We start from the raw sequence: 18,181 nt of genomic DNA on the forward strand, positions 1-18,181 counted from the left end.
GACACGGGAACTGATCATGGTAATAATCCTGACCCGATGCATCTAGATCCACCGCTGTTACTGGGTGGTCCAATTGATTCCAACACTCAATATACCCATGTTCGGCTGGACTACCTTATTCAGCAAAATCAATATATGGTCCAACAACATCAGATGATGCATCAATACATGGGTCAAAGGTATAATTATGAGGTAGCTCATGTGGACCGTCTGAATACTCTGGTCAATCGATGGTCAGTGAATGATGTGGGGCAAAACTACTTCCCTCCTCCACCTCTGTACCCGCCTTATCCACCACAGTACCCACCTCCACCGCCTCCTCCCTTTTAATATTTTGCTATGGGGTCTCAGGTAAGTCTCTTCTGTTTATTTGAGTTTACCATTGGGGACAATGTTAGTCTTAAGTTTAGGGGAAGGGATTTATTTTTAGCTTTGCTGTTATTTATTGTTTTTCAAGTTTAGTATTAGTTGTTATTGTGTTTGAGTCTAGTTTTCACGAGGTTGTTAGAGTGTAAACCAAGTTGATAATTTGTTGCTAATGAGATTGAATGATTTCTATGTTGTATAATCCAAAGGAAGAGTTGTGCATATAAAAAATCTGTGTGCTTGATTGAAATACGTTGTCACTTCACTGTGGTTAATTGGATACTTGTTTGAACTATTGCTCATAGTTGTAAATGTGGGAATTGAACATTGTATATGCATGTTGAATTTGGATTGTGGATTGTACAAGTTAAAATTTTTCTAGAACTTTCTTGCTTGCTATTTGAGATGAAATCCTAAACAATACACACTTAAGAAGAGGATATAGGCCATCTTTGGAACGTTTGAGTCTTTCAAGCTAACCCGTATATATTATTATTACTAGTTACCCTATTTGAGCCTTATAATTGATTTTTTTCATTTTTTAACACATGTTTTGAGCCTATACTTGTATATGTGTATTCATTATTCCCTTTGTCCTATACCATGAGCATAAAACATATCTTCTGATTGGAAGGGGGAGTGAATGTTTAAGGGAAATATGTAGAAATATGTGGTTACTCATTGCATAAAAAAGATTCAAGAAGAGAAAAAAAAAAGAAGAGAAAAGAAATTATAAATTCAGAATATACTACATTCCTTAAGTTACTTACTGAAAAATCTAAGTTTGGGGGAATGTAGTTTGAAAAAAAATGTAATGAATAAATAGTCAACTTTTCTCAATCTTGAAAAAAAGGGTAACAATGGGATGTGAAGTTGAGTTAAAGGGATAGGTTGCTTGGTTTCAATGCTTATGGTATACTTGAGCCTAAAATCTCTTCTCATCCACCTTTACCTAAGCCATCTATTACAAGATTTGTAAAGTCCTATTGATTTTTAAGTGTGTATTTGTTTACATTAGTAGAGAATAGTAAGTATAGCAAGCATATGGAATAACCATGTTGAGTGGATTGATGGTGAGAATTTGGCATGCATAGATTGGTTCAATTGTTTACATTTATTGGTTATGAATGAATGAGCATGAGTATCGATGAATTACAGTGAATAGGTGAAGTATTTTGATTGAAATTATGGATTAATTTTTGAAGTGGCACGTTACTTTTCTTTAGAATTATAAGCATATGGTATTCATGATTTTTGAGGCTGTTTTAATGGTTGTCAATTTGGTTTGTTTAGGTTTATCGAGTCTTAGTGGTGTTCTTTACTCGAGGGCGGGTAAAGGATAAGTTTGGGGGAATTTGTTAGGACTAGTTTTGGTATATTTTTATGGCGTGTTTTAAGATACAATTTTAGTCTTTTATTTGGTTTTGTGCGATATTATGCCGGTGTTTATTGTGTTTGCAAGATTAAGTGTGGTTATGAAGGAAATAGCTTGAAATTGGAGGAAAAGCGCTTAATTCTTGAAGAAACGGTGTTAAATGGGCTAAGGAATGGAAACTAGGCAAAACCGGGGGTCAAATTGATGATTTGGTGAAAAGTTGGAATTAGATTCGCTGCTCTATGGTGTAGAGCCGCAACTCTAAGAGTTTCAGAGAAGAAAAAAAGACTCTGCCAGAATTAGAGCTATAGCTCTATTAGACAGAACTGAGGCTCTATTAAAATTAAAATTAGAGCTGCGACTATATCAGACAGCGCTGCAGCGCTACAAAATCCAGAGACGGAATCTAGATCACAAAGTGCACTAGAGCTACGACTCTATCATATGGAGTCACGGCGCCAGTCCGTACGGAAGCCAAATTTAGGGTATTTTTCAAGGGCAATTTTGTCCTTTCGCACATAATTAATTAGGGATTATAAAAGCTTTCTTAATGACATTTTTAAAAGGAGATTAACCCTAGGAGACGGCTGGAGGAACATTGTGGAGGATTGCAAGTGGAATCAAAGAATTCATCACAATTTTCATCTTCTCTACTTGGAATTTTCTGTATTTTTGGATGCTTTTTATTTCTTCTATGGTTATTATGAATCTTGTCATGAACTAAACTCTTTTTCTAGGGTGTTAATGGATTCTCCTTAATCTTTATTTTAAATTAAAGCAAGTTTTATGATTTCAATTTTATCTTGTGATTTATTCAATTTGAATCTAATGCTTGTGAATGATTGATCACCATTGACATGAAATATATGATTTTGATTCGAAATCTGAGAAGTGAGAATTGAATATGTTGTAACTAAATAAACATAGATTTCATATTTGGACGAGAGTACCTGTGTGGTCTGTGTAGTGTTAGGGTTATTAATCTTAATGCCTATCTTATGTTTATTTATCACAAAAATGTAGAAAATTTGCATAAGATTGAGACCTATATATCCTAGTACGAATATAAGCTATTATTTTTTACCTGCTATCACAATAGAAAAATTGAATAGTAAGATTTGTGTTAATAAGAATTAAAGAGGATGATTGATGAAATTGATTGCCCTAGTTTTTAATCCATTGAATTCTCTTAACGTGTTTATTTTCAGTTATTGAATTTAATTTCAGGTTTTTGTTTTATAATTTTAGTTCATTCTTGTGATTCAATTATCGTTAGCCAAATAGAAATAGGAGTTAAGTTTTGGTACTTAATATACAGTCCTTGTGGGAATGATCTCACTTACTCTTTATTACTTGTTACGATTATGTGCACTCACTACAAGAAAAAATTCTTTTAATAACACCGAAAATGTGTTATCAAAACATACCATAACACTTTTTGATGTGTTAAGACCGACCATGTTATCGTAGGTCAGGGTACTTTACATAACACTTTATCATTGTTATACAGATGTGTTATTATACTGTCAACAATAACACACTTTCTGTGTTATTTTAATGTATAGATAAGTGTTTAATTATGTTATTTATAGTCGATTATATAACACATTTCAATACTTATAAATTTGTGTTATACTACACTTTAGTATAACACTTTTTTTGTGTTATGCTACACTTTAGTATAACATAACACATTATTTGTATTATATAATGAAGTTTGCATAACACAATTCTTTGCATAAAAAGTGTTATTGTAATAGATATTATAACACAATTTTCGTATTATTGTTATATTTAGATATGTTTAAATTCTCATTATATATTTTATTTATATAACACTAATTTATTCTATTATATTTTAATTTTTTTATATAATTAAAATTAGCTGTCTAATATATACTAGCATCATCAAATGAACTTGATTTTCAAATAATAAAAAGTAAGAACATTCAAAATTGTATTAACAATCCACAAATTAGTTTAAAACATTCAACACTGTCATCAACAACAAAATGTTCTTTAAGTATTCAAGGAGTCTAAAAGTTACTACTTTCAACACAAAGAAATAAACAAAGTTACTACTTTCAAGGAGTCTTAAGTATCCTTTTCTACTTCGCTTGTCACATCTGCAAAATAAACAAAGAAATATTTTATTGTTATTATCTAGCATCACAAATTACTTCAAGAAAAATGCTATGGAAATTATATCCAAGAAAGGACACCACATACAAAATAATGAATTCACAACTACACCAAAGCAAACAAAGAAACCAAACACTAAATTATAAGACATTGGTTATTTTTTGAGTATGAAAATGTACCTCTTGGAATAACTTTTTTAGAAGGCCATGCAACTATGAAACCAACTGCTTCTTGTGTTGTAAGCATCGCATGATTAGGATGAAATAAGTAAGATTCTGGTACAATATCAACATCAACCCATACTCACATAAAGCCTGGTCCAAGAGGCTTTCCATGTACAGTTATCTTTGGATCCATCTTTTATCCATCTCCAATGAATTTGAATTTGATGTTGTTCTCTTAATAAAATCTTGTTTTTTGTCCGGGTTTAACAACTGTTAGACAAGACAATCACATTATTTGCGGTTGTAATTTCAGGGTCATGACAAGGTCATTGACACACATGCTTTTAAAAGAAAACATGCCTTGGTTGAATTTCAGGTCATCTTAAAAAAGAATTTCAGGTCATACCAGTTAGAAAGATCCTTTTCTTCAGTTAAATATCATATATTTTCTATTTATCCTATGAATGATTAAAAATGGAAGAATTCCTTTATTGTTTTGGGGTTAGTTGCAGAAGAAGAAGAAGAAAAGAAAGGTCATTAAGTCAATGTTGTTTAATAGAGAAGTTGACCATATTGTTATTTTCGACCTCAATTGTTTTGTGGGTTGTAAATATATCAATGAAAAGGCCTAGTAGGCACTGGCCCTTTTAATTTGATTAAGAAAAAAATGGATATTATGTCTAGTGGGCAGCAAACTCTACATCATGTGCTCTTAAGAACTTGTTCCTTGAGAGTATAATATGATTAATTCAGTCTTTTAAATCTGTAAAAACAATTGGTTATATGATCCAAATGGTGGTAATCAACCAAAAGGAAAGAAAAGGAAAAGACATTGATCTCTTTTGTTTTTTTGTTATTATATTTTTGCTCAAGATTATTATTATATTTCTTAGTATTTAGAGTGGTCCCCTCCAAAATTCCATTGCCATGTTAGCAGCTTGTGGAGTGTGTAGTGTGGAGTGTGGACTATTTTTATATGATAGAATAGATCACATGAAGGATGAGAATGTCAGCCTCATCACCATCTTTTCTTTTATAAAAAAAAAATATTTAACCTTTCAGTATCATCAATGGTCAGACTTAGATTTTTGTCTTTGTATAATATTCCATCTATGATCTCTGATTTCTCTTCCTATTTTTTATTTTTATGAGAGAGAATATAAATGGTGGGTAAAGTTTTACTTGGATTATGGTGAACCTATTTTCTTACATATGTACTAATTTTAGCATATTATTATTTACTTGTTTCAAATAAAAAGAAATGGCTGACCCAGAAACTTGTTGTTAAAATTATTTTCCTTTCAATGAATAAGAAGTAATCTTTAGAAAAAGATAAACGTTCCCTGACCCTAAACATTACCAAATATTGGACTGCTTTTAAATACAAAAAATTTCAAAGATATATTGTTTTCAACAAAACATTACCAAATGAGCATGCATTTAAACATCATTTTTAACAAAACAAGTGTCATGTATCTCACAATTCAGGGCCAATTTAAGAAGCATACATAGCCATCTGTTTGTTAGTGTGACCATTTTCTATTAGTATACATTATAAATTCAATCTATTGTACTCACTTTGTTTGGACCTACTTATAGGCTATATAGATAATCAGAATACACCATGCCATCATATGGCTAAGTACTTTCAGATTTGGGTTATAATTAATTGAAGAAATTACACTTTTTAATTGTAATTTTATTCCACCATACCATCATATTCTTACCAGTTTGTTTTCCCTCTAGTCTTGGCAGTTTTCCCTCTACGAGCTAATTACTCTCTTGAATAAATAACAGCATTTCATTTCTTGGTTTTCTTTTAAATTATGGCTTTCTATTTTCTATTATACTAATCATATCAGCCCATGTTTCTTATGGTTTGGTTTGCCAGTCTATTGCGAAACTGCCTCAAAGTTCTTACTTAAGGAACTTCAGACTTTTTGACTGATTTTAATTTGTAGGAAGTGCTTGTGTGTTTGATTCTACAGTAAAAGGAAGTTTCAACAATGAACAAGGGTAAGATTTTCAGGCTAGCAAAGGGGTTCCGTGGGGTACACTATCTAATACTTGTTTCATAGATTTGTAATTTTGAGTCAGATTTTATATTATATTCTCTGTCTATACACGATTGTAAGGGATTGCTGATGATTTTGGTCTTCTTATTATGTAAGTTTTGTAGTATTGATCTCAGAATGAATCCTGCTCTATGTCTTAGTTCTGTATTCAGTTTCTTTTAACTAATAACTATACAAATATTTTAGTTAATGCTCTCCTTCAGCTGCACTAAAGAATTAGAGAAGGATTCATTTTGAGATCAATATTAAAGATAATAAATAGTAAAATATTGTGTACAATGTCTGAATGTGTAAATTACTTTTGTTTTTGTGGCTTGAAAATCTTGTTTTCATTTTATTATGGAGATGTTTGTTGAAATCAGTAAGGCAGAGTGAGTTTCACTTATTTTAGATAGATTTTCCTTTGTTTGAAAACCTTATAGTAATTTTTGAGGAACCAAAAACTAGAGAGAACTATTGAAATTCCTCATTATTAATTAATAGCTAGTGCTGGTATAGACCAAAACCTTAAACATTACAAGGTTGAGTTAGATTGAGAGGTTCCCATTTCCCAAAGATTGCCAAATTCTTCTCTAAGTATATCTCACTCTCTATCTACAATATCTTCCTAACCTAACAGTCCAGACAACTTCTAACACAAGTCTACAATATCTACTCAAGAGATTCTAGTGTTGTTTTTAATTTAAAAATTCGATTCTAAAATTGTAGCCACTAACTATTTGGGTTTGGATCAAAGACAAGATTTTAGCTTGGGTTATGGCAATTTTGTTATGGCAATTAAATCTAATATATACATATGGAAATAATGAAAACAATATGACTAAATGAAAAATATAATCTATACATATAATGAAAAATCTAATCTATACATATAAAAGCTTACCCAACCATCTATCAATACCAAGTCAAAAAATTCAAACAACACACAATAAGTTTTCTTCCTTTTATCACCGCAGCACACAAATTTTTTTTCCAAAACCTACTTCTCTAATACACACAAGTTTTCAACCTTCCGTTATCACCGCAGCACACAATTTTAATCTCAGAACCTACTTCTCTATGGATGAATATTTAAGATATTCAAACTCCTCTAACATTTTTAAGATATTAATAATAAGAGTTAAAAGAACAAATTCTGTACCTCTTGCAAATTAACTTTGCAATGCTCCTTGCCAATTCAATCCACAACCTAAAGAATATAATCAATACCTAAAAGATTAATACAAATTAAAATTTGTCAATAGATATTAAAACAGCCTTTGAAATCCAAAATTTATCTAATTCGATCTTAAAATTTGGGGATAAAATATATACACACATTAATGCATGTCCCTCTACAACGTTATATTAATGCATGCATGCCTTGTAGAAATTGAGTATCTCTATGAAATTGTTGAATTTGAAGCTGAAATTTGCCAAGATTGTGGCATTATTAATTCAAATTGTCATGTCTTAGCTAGTTTTGTTAATGTGGATTTCAAATTGTTATAATGATGATGTTAGTAGTGACATTAGTCTGGACCACTACTACTGAATATATTTGGTCCACCTTTTCGGTATGAGATAAGTTTAAATCAGCATATTAAATATATCAAAATGTTAACTTTTACTTTCTTTTCTTTTCCATTTTTCTCTTATAAACAAATACAAAAGTATCAAAAAGTAGAAGAAGCAAGTACAAGAACTTCAAAAGTTTAAGAAGGAAAAAACTACAAAGTACACACTACGTATTCTCGTGATTGATTAACATGTGTGTTGCTTTGCCTTCTCGCATGGAAAACAATAATATCAAATTAAAAGTACCAAATTATTTCGATATCTACAGTCCTACCAATCCATCGTCATCTGTATTATCTTGATCAATCACATTAAAAGTAGCCCAGAAAGAGACCAATAAATGGCTAATTGTGACTATTGCCTATTGTGATTCTCACTAATTATAGTTTCTTCTGAAGAACACTTCTCTGGCCACTAATACATCCACTATAAACAAGTTTAAAGCTAGAGCATTGCAAAATGTAACTCTCTATTAAAACAAGGGTTTATATTATTTTTTAGTCCCACAGTATTTCTTAAATCCTAGTTTGATAGAGAAATTGAGTAGTAAAAAGTAATATCAATGACATGGTTTCAATTCTAGGTGGCACTAATGGGAAAATGTGGATTGACCAACTAATTACAAAGAGCAATAGGAATGAATATAATTTGTCTTATTAATCTGAACCATACAAAGACAAATGGTCCTTCTAAATAAAGATCGATACACAAAGAAAAACTAGTCCAAATTACCTTGTAAGTATTTACTGCATCATCAACTGCTCTTTCAATGTCATCTATAATGCTATCTGTGCTTCCTCGCAATAAAACAGTGGTTACAGAGTTCCCACCTTCTTCATTCTTCACAACAGTGACCTATTTTTACATTATGGGAAATGTTAATGAGATTAAAAGGAAAAATAAATAATAAAAACAACAGGAACAAAATACCCAAGGGTGGTAGCTCAAACAATCAGCCTTTGGTTTGCTCACACAAAGTCTGAAGTTCGAGTCACACTCGGATACTTATATTGCAATTCCTATCGTTTCCTGATCCACAAAATATTTATGTACCCTAGCACCACCAATTTCTTCTACTAAAACCGAATCAACATGTCTCAGGTCATCTGGGTTTGGCTTGCTTTAACTGTAACACAAATAAGAATATTGTTAGAGAATTTTGGAAAAAATTCAAAAAAATTGAGTACTATTAAATGCTAGATGACTTACCATAGCAACAGCACCAGTAGTGCGGCAAAATTGTCTTAATTCAAATTTTGAACTAATTTTCAAAACCATAAGCCTGTAAGGAAAAAGTCCCAAATTAAATTATCAGATATGCTAAGAAAAATCTTAATAGAATAATAAAAACTTGAATTTTTTGACAAATTTCATAAAAGATCAAAAGCATTTAGATATGTACAACAATCATAAGTATGTTTTGAAAATTAGTAAGTTAATCAATAAAAAAACACAATAGAAGGTGATATACTTGTAGCGCTCACATAAATGAAGTGCCATCTCCCCAACTGCTGCTCCACTAACAATTACTTTGGCACCGAAATCAGCAATTGCCTTTATAAGCTCCTTAACTTTAGCTTCTTCAGTTTTCACATAATTTTCTAGTTACAAGATATTAAAAAAACTATGAGAACTACTTAAAGGCACATAATACATAAAAATGTCAAGGATAACATAACAAGCCAAGATATTAAGAAGCAATTTTATATCAACTGGAGCAAGAACAGAGCAGAACAGTATTCTCACGATGGTGTCATTTGGTATTCCTGAGTCAGGAATACCCACCAATATCATGGGAAAGAATAGAATTGCAAGCCCAAAACTGTCCAGCAAGAAAAAGCTTTTCTTTTTTTAATTCATCATTAATTAAGGAGAAAATATGAACTAAACAACCAAAAGAACCCAGAAAAATGGATGCCACTAAACATTAATATGAGATGAAGGAAAATTTTGCACAATACATTAGTTACGTGGAGGATCAAAATTAGCCACAACAACAAAGGCATTGACAGACAGGCAACTACAAGTGCATGCAAATAAAAAGCAAGAAATTAAGAAAATAAAACAGAAAATAACTGCTAAGTATATTGGCTACCTCGTGAATAAGCAAGCCAGAATAAGAAGAGAAACGTTCATATAACAGCAAGCAAAAAATATCCATTTCAGAATTTTACCTGGTCAGCACTATGAATTAGAACTGTTCCTTTTGTCTCAGTTGCAGAGGTATCCACACCACCAACAACTACATCAACCTAAATGAAGTAGGTATAATAGAACATACAAGCTTAAAAAGGTAGACATGCTATTTCACATAAAAAAATACAAGTATTAAAAAAAATTGTTGGGTTAAAAAGCTACTAATTAATATAGAAGTCTGAAAGGAATATTAATAATAAGTAGCTACCAATATACTTGTAAAAAAAAAAAAAAAAGTAGCTTAAAAAGCAATACATAAGTCCTTCCTCTGCCCATCTATGATTTTTAACGATGTTTAGAAAAAGACAAAGTATAGTAGATAGAATTGCAAGATACATTTATCATTTAAATGCACAATACAGCATAGGAAGAATGAAAAATGTCAACCTGGCAATTGAAAACAAAAGCAGTATCCTTGGACGACGAAGCAATATTCATTGCCAACATGTCAAAGTCTGAACTTTTTGGAGCTTTACCATCAGTTATAGGAACACGTGCATATTTAATAGGAAAACCATCAGCCTCTAAGCATTTAAAAACCTCAAGCGGAGTCTGAATAGCATCAAAATTTACATGTTCCCAAGCATCAAATATTTGCCCATCATTTGTTTCATGAATAACCATTATGGTACCTCCATAATGTTCAGCTTCTCTTAGGATATCTTCTTTCAGTCGAGCTTCCATTCTTTCCACTCTTTCACGATCAATGCCCTGAAAGAAGACATCCTAATTATACTTTCCCCAAAAATGGACAAAGACAGTTAGGGAAGAAGTATCCCCAAAAGCTGCAAGATAAAAGAAATAGCAGTGCTTCAATGAAGTGTTGTTGTAGTGTACATGGTCCTAACAAAAAATGGATCCTATGTAATTTTCCAACTCCATGGTTTTAAACAAGCAGAGGAATCATGAAAGGAAAGAACAAAATATCTTTGTCCATTGAAGCTAAATATTAAAAACAAGTGAGAAACTTCAGTACTAAAATCGTTCATGATGATATATCTCGATTGCTCTTTGTGCCAAAGACTAAAGTTCATGTATTACGAATTGATAAATAATGTGGTTAGCTGTTGTTCCCATGACTGCAGTGAAATAGTTGGACCATATTTTGACTATTTTAACAAGGAACTCGAACACATGCACATTCTAGACTAGCGGCAATAATCTACATTACAAGTTTGGATTATTTATTTCAGTTTAATGTATGATATAAATGAAAATTTACCGAGTATTCAAGCATGTGTTTGTACGGTCTTTCAACCTCACGGAGCACAAATGGTTTTCCATTTATGTAAATAACAGGTTCCTCTCTCATATTGTGCCAAAGAACTGGATGACCACTTTTTGAGCCACCAATTCTTTGTATCACAGATCGTATTCCATCAATAGTTGGATTTGCCACTCCATAAACTGGAAAACCAGGAACTTCTCGAAAATTAGGGGCACCCTCCACTCTTTCAGGTAAGTTTTGGTTTTGACAACCTGGGCAGTGATCACTTTTCAGAACAGTTTGGCTGCCTAAAACCTCACCATTTCTTGATGCAGCAACTATACCCATCTCAGAAGGACGACCATCAGTAGATTCAACAATATTCATGAGGGATGGCTTTAAACTTGCATAGCCAAGTGCACCCATTGGATCTCTCCTAAGCAGTCTAAAAGAGCACCAGATTGCAGAAATATTATTAGTGACCAAAAAATTCCAACAATAAGAATGCCTAAGATATGACCTAGTTCATCATGAATTGGGAGAGGAAAAAAAAAGGCAACATCACACATGGAAATCCACTAAATAATCCTCATATACATTTTCTCCTTCCTGTTCCCCTTTCTCAAAATTAGATACAATCCACTTTTCAAGTCGAAAGATTGCAATGTCTAAAAGTTGTTCTAGAAATGCAAATTTATAACATTATTTTGAGTCTCAACTTAGCATCAAATTCCTATAGAAAAGAATCACCTTAAATCCTAAGAACCCTTGGCTTATCTAACCTCAACATTAGTCATATACCTCAACATTATTGGAATTTTTTAACAAATAATACACATTGCTCAGAATTTCTCTATGGTGATGAGTCTGATGACTCAAAACAATCAGTTAGGATCAATCATAGAAGTAAAAGAAAAAACAATAATCAACGAAACCAATTGGGATCACATTCAATGTTTTCCATATTATCAATTTTTTCAAATTTATTTAACTAGATATGATAAGCACTTGTTAATACCTGCGAAGAATGCTATAGAGTTCTGGTCTCGCTCTCTTCCAGTCAGCAAAACTGCTATTACCAACAAATTTAGATTAAAGGGTTGATTTCTCTGAATGAATGTAGATAGCAAAGCATATAAGAAAGTAGTATCTCTCAAGATACTTCACAAAAAATGAAAGCAACGCCTCCCTTTTCATTTCATCTGGTTGACGTAAAATGCTATTGCGATAAGTGGCAATTGCCTCACGTAAGTTCTGTAAAATTTCAACAAATGGTTTCATGAGTTCAACAAACTTTTAATTTTAAACATATTTTTTTTTGAATGCCAAGAAAAGGCAAGAAATGGTTGAAAGAGATTTTCTAGCAAAAACAGATAATTTTAGATGATCTCTTATTAAATAGATGTTTCGAAAGAAAACTGAAGTCAAAAGGTGCCACATGGGATTGAAGAGTTATACCTGCATGGAGGCACACTTGTCGATGACTTTATCTACTTGCCTTTTGCCTTCAAGGCCACCCTAAAACATAAATTTAATAATGAAAATTTTAAAAAGTACTAGTTTTTTAGTTTTTTCTTTTGAAAAAAAAAGAGATGATTTAATGTACCTTTAATACCCGAACCAGGCTTCTTATGACGCCATATTCTCCTCTACGAAGTGCTTCTTCTGTGTTTGGAAAGTTTTCAGAGGCAATAGCAACAACGTCTGAAACTCTTCCGATTGAATTAGATCTTGGAATACCTATTTATGCAAAAAGACTAAGAATGAGAAGCCAACATCGTCAAAGACTGACTAGTGTGTTGTGCAGATAACAACATGAGAAAGAGGCGGAAAAAAGGATACAATATTTTAAAACTAGAAAATAGTACAAGTGATCCAGCAAAAATTAACAATAATATCAGTAAGACATTTGTTGTTGGCCCATTATCTTTTCAAAGAAGATCTAGTAACTTTTATTGAATGTAAACATGTTTGAAAATTTTCTCTCCAAGCCGTCACATTACTACTATTATTGATCAAAAAGAAAACTCTCGTTTAGAGCTTGAAAATCAACCCTCAGCTTTGTCCTAGTTTTTTCAGAAATATTAAACAGGAATTCTTTTGGAAGAAAATTAAAGCAAAAGGCTTATTTGGGATACAATTACACTCAAAGTCTGGGAAGACTACCAATCAACTGCTTCATTCCTAATTACATACGTGATGGAAGAGATTATTAGGCAAAACAATGGCAGAATGGTCTGGTATTTTAGATATTTCTTCCTCCACAACACTGATCTAAAAAGCATATAGATACGGAATTTCAATATGCCACATCAAATGCTAATTATGGCATGTTAAAAACCTTTCAAAAAGGATTTTATTCTTCACGGTTATGTAGCTTAGATACTGATCCAATTCTAAACTACTTGCGATGTGACCTAGGAACTATTTGGCCTTGCTCTAATCTAATTTGACGCCTAATGTCATCTCAGCATTTCTCAGACTTTCCTCAAGATGTACATCAATCTCTACTTTTTCTATTTGGATAACCACTCTTTCATTGATATATATATTACAATATTCTCCCTCCTATTGTTATATCGATACTTAAAATAAAGGACCCTTAACCCACTAATCATTAAGATCTATTTCGTAATAATGATTGAACAATTAACAAATAAACTAAATGGAACAAGCAATTTCCCTGCCCTTCATTTTCTTAGACTCTTAGTATCAATATTCTGCAATGCACAGACCTCTACCAACAATAATTTTCTGTAGCTCTAATGTTACATGTTGTCGAATTAATATTATTAGCATAGCAAAGGGTGAAAATTAACAGATTATTGAAAGTGACAAAGAGAATAACCAGGTTAACAAGACAAGTTTTTCCCAAGATATTTGTAACATGATGTCAAATAATGTAAATACAATAATTAAAGTCATAGTGTTCATTATATTGATGAATAATGATTATTCCAAACAATGAAAGTAAAAAAGAGTACAGAAAGCAGGAATGCTACCAAATGATCCTATTCTATTGAGATAAACTAAAGTTGCAATCACCATCCCAGTTGTAGTCCGCCCACGTCCCATTTGACAGTTAAATATAATATTTGTATTTATATCAGCTTGAGAAATTTTATGAACCTAAGAATAAAGAGTGAAAATTAGAGACAAAAGTAAATATATTATCACAGAATGACTTGAAAGAAGTGTTTGACATGACAAAATGCAGTCTGCTCATAGAAACCCATTCATATTATCTATTTCTTCTTATTTGAGTACAAACTAAGAGTAGTGAACATTTTTTACATGACCTGTAGGTAACCATTGTCTACTACAGAACACTTACGCAAGCTAAAAAGATAATTCTTCCCATTTCAACTCACCAAAATATCAAAATCCAACTCCTTGGGTGATTTTTCATTAGTTATAGGAACACGCTCATAGTCAACAAGGTATCTTTCTACTTGTAATTCCTTGTACACCTAAAGGAAAGAAAATAAGTTGAGTTATCAAAATAAACTAATTTTTTTTCTTGACCCCTTCTTATGAATAAAATCAAGTAGAAATACTTCTAGTGGTGTCTTTACAAAATCACGAGACACCGGTTCCCATTGGTCCACCATCTGGCCATCTGGAAATTCATCGGTGACAAGGATCTTGTTTCCATACTTGGGATGTCAGATATGTTGGGGTTTTATGCCCTAATTAAAACCCAAATTCTTTGTAATCTCATTTTATTATCAATAAAAGAATAGAAATCATTTTTTTGACTTGGTCAATCACTTTGCTCACATGTTTTATTTTCATGGTTATTTATTTAATATAAAATTCTATTAAATCCCGAGCATATAGCTAATCTTATTTATAGTGACGTAATCACAGTGGAATATAAATATGATTATATGTTCAAAATAAGTTAGTCCTAAGATTAGTCAGTGCACTGGATTTACACTGGCTTGCCAATCTACGATATGATCTACTTACACATTACCGTGTTATGCTCTTTCCAGAACATTAGCAAAGTAGATAAGATCGGATATATTTGTTACATCGGACAGGACCGATATTGACAGTTGATAAGATAAGTAAACATACCGTTATTATCTATTCTAGTCATATCATATAGTTGACCATAGGTCAATTCAATCTCAATTCTGAGTGGTTAGCATTCTAACTGATTGTATTATTTGAGTTCTTTGACTTGTTCGTTACCAGCTTACCCTACGGACTAGCCCATACTTACATCTTGGGAACTCGGTAGTATAATTGAGTGGGAGTGTTAATCATAGATTTGAACTTCTATAGCTTCTGATGAAGAAGTGAAACGATGGTTTCCTTTTAGTTTGGTTCAAGGTGTTAAATGATAGAGATCTCATTTCAGTAATTAAATTAGTTTATTGAAATATCATTTACAAGGAACTAAGTGTTTTAAGGATAAAATACAATGAGGGGTAAAACGGTATTTTAGTCCTATCTCATTGTAGACCGTCTATAGAGGATTGAGTGAAAATTATCGTTGTAACAATGGATAATTAATAGCGTATCTATATTTGTTATAGAGCGTTCTATGAATTCAAGAGTGAAATTCTGAGTCTATAGTGGAGTCACGAGGAATTAATAAGTTAGTAAATTTATTTGTTAGATTTATGATAACTTATTGGAGCTTGATTTCATAGGCCCATGGTCCCCATTGTACCTTGGATAAAATCATCTAGATAGTCTCAATTAATTGATTTACTCATCGATTAGAATTATCAAAGCTGACCAGGTCAATTTTGGATAGTTTCACAGAGTTGTGTAATTTTGAGAAGAAAAGAGAAATTATGGCAGATTTATTAATTAAGATAAATTGGTATCTAAATTAATAAATAAGTTTAAATCAAGATTCAAATTATAAATAATTAATTTGATAAAGGATTTAAATAATTATTTAATTAATTAAATCAATAGAAAATAATACAGGCCTTGATTTTAAGTCCAATGGGCTTATAATCAAATGGGAAATTTCACGGGCCTATAGCCCATGATAATTTCGACCTAGGGCTTCAAAATGGCTATTATTTTATTGATTTTTTAATTAAATTAAATGGCCTAATTGAGTCTATAAAAGGAGTGCTTAGAGAGAAGTCAAAATAAGAAATTTGAGAAGTCTCAAGTCAGATTTTCTGATAGTTTTAGATTCTCTCTAAACACAAGTCATTTTCTAAGCCACTTTGTTATTTTCTCTTCTTCTCTCTATATCTATCTCATGTGTTGAGAACTGCCCACACTAGTCTAGGTGGTTCTAAGGATACATTGGAAGATTGTGAAGAAAATAGAAGATCGGTTCAGTTTCTTGATAATACTCTGCGACAGAAAGGATACAAGAGTTAGAGAAACTGAAGGAAGAACTCTTAATTCCACTGCGTATACTGTAAGTATTCTATTCTTTGTTTCTCTTTGAATTCAATTTTAGAAACATGTTTTAGGCTATCTCGTATTAATTTGTTTAATATTAGATATACATGAAAATAAATAAAGATCCTGTATAAGCTATATCCAATAAGATATGCAAACAAAGCTATCATTCAAACAAAATGTAATACATGGTACAAACAACCACCATATCTTTGGGAGAGGCTTGTTGTAACACAATGTAGCAATGAAAAATATACCTCGCAGCTTCCATGAGGATGTCTTCTTTCATTCGAGCCTCCATTTGTTCAACCCTATCCCTATTGATTCCCTTATTCAATATAAAAGGCCATAAGCAAGTTTAAAACAGTAGATGTTATTAGCACGCATTTACGCGAATTCTTGCAGTATACTATAAAATTTATGAATCTATTTTTTAACAAAACTAAACATCAAATAACTCCTAACTAAACCAAATGTGATGTGCCCTGGCTCTGGAACAAGTTTCAAAATTGAACTACACTTTAGAGCAGAAATATTTAACCTTTTTTGAGGTGGGAAGTACTATAAATCATAATACTGACATTACTACAGAGTTAAGGATGAAATTCATATGGAGCTAAAGATAAAAGATTCATCTTCCTATCAAAAATAGAAGTAATTGCAGAATTCTACTAGAATATATGGGGTTGTTTAGCCTAACATGAAAGAAGAAAGTGGTATAGCCTTAAAGACATATGTTGGAGTTCATGAATAAAAAGGCAATAATATTTGGAGTTTAGAAACATAGGAGTAAAACATACAACTCAAATTGCAAGTGAAAAAAAGGCTAGACTTGATAACAACATACCGTATATTCCAGGTTTGAGAAAGGCCTTTCCACATCACGCAATACAAAAGGGGGTCTGTTAATGTACACTACCTGTTTGAAGACTAGAATGAAAATTTTTTGGTTGAGAACAACCACTTGCACTAGTGGACTATCTAGTCCGAATTTTTTGCATGGTCAAAGCATCAAAAGGCTCGTGAGTCTAAAATTTAGGTTGGGCAAACTTGAAAACACAGCTAAAATGAAATCGCCTAGGAAATCAAATTTGGTTATAGAAACTGAAGAACCTAACAAGTAATGGATCTGTGTAGGAATTTACCGGCTCCTCGCGAAGGTTCATCCAAAGAACTTGAGCCTCCTTTCCATGAATGTGGTTGAGAACATTCTGGATCCCATCCATGGTAGGAATTGCAACGCCATGAACATGTAAAGATTCGGCGTGACGGTAGTTGGGAGCGCCATCGATTTGAAGAGACAATCGTTTGTTCTGGCAGCCAGGAAAGTGGTCGCTCTTCAGAATCAGTTTCTTCCCGAGCATTGATCCTCCCCTCAGCTTCATCACTTGCTCCGGCTCCTTTGAGGAGATTTGAGAGAGTGAGGAGTTCGGAGACCGTACCAAGCCGAATAAATGGGTCTCTTCTTTGTGTCAAAATGTTGAAGGAAATGGGTCTCTGTTCTTTGTTGAAGAAATGTTGAAGGAAATGGAAAATAAAAAACCTAAGGGGCGGGATGGCTAAATAAATTACCGCCCTTTTTTTCATTAAGTTCCCAATATAATACTTTTTCATAATACTTTTTTATTAGTATTATATTCATGTGTTATGGAAATGGGTATTTGGTGTAGTGACTTGTGTATCGATTTTACACAACACGAGCCGCCACCTGTGA

At 32.2% G+C, this 18,181-nt stretch overlaps 1 protein-coding gene across 1 annotated transcript; it reads right to left on the bottom strand.

Annotated features, from left to right (window-relative positions):
* Nucleotides 1–8,849: 8,849 nt before the first annotated feature.
* Nucleotides 8,850–17,852, bottom strand: LOC133778914 (uncharacterized). Its single transcript, XM_062218925.1, has 15 exons — nt 17,613–17,852; nt 17,315–17,386; nt 14,454–14,552; nt 14,128–14,211; nt 13,275–13,356; nt 12,689–12,822; nt 12,541–12,600; nt 12,245–12,336; nt 12,101–12,151; nt 11,098–11,527; nt 10,236–10,586; nt 9,854–9,931; nt 9,465–9,519; nt 9,151–9,280; nt 8,850–8,961 (listed from the first exon to the last, which is right to left on the bottom strand). The coding sequence occupies exons 1-15, from the start codon at nt 17,850–17,852 to the stop codon at nt 8,850–8,852; spliced, it is 2,070 nt and encodes a 689-aa protein (XP_062074909.1).
* Nucleotides 17,853–18,181: the final 329 nt, after the last annotated feature.

The sequence above is a fragment of the Humulus lupulus genome, chromosome 5 (genome assembly GCF_963169125.1).
Source record: "Humulus lupulus chromosome 5, drHumLupu1.1, whole genome shotgun sequence".
Taxonomy (NCBI): domain Eukaryota; kingdom Viridiplantae; phylum Streptophyta; class Magnoliopsida; order Rosales; family Cannabaceae; genus Humulus; species Humulus lupulus.

Excerpts from the sequence above, each read along its gene's own strand:
- LOC133778914 (XM_062218925.1), bottom strand. The coding sequence starts at position 17,852 with ATGAAGCTGAGGGGAGGATCAATGCTCGGGAAGAAACTGATTCTGAAG. Across the intron at positions 12,152-12,244 it reads TTGCTTTCATTTTTTGTGAA|TTTTGCTGACTGGAAGAGAG; the intron begins GTATCTTGAGAG and ends TGGTAATAGCAG. Across the intron at positions 9,281-9,464 it reads TATTCTTTCCCATGATATTG|AAAATTATGTGAAAACTGAA; the intron begins GTGGGTATTCCT and ends TCTTGTAACTAG.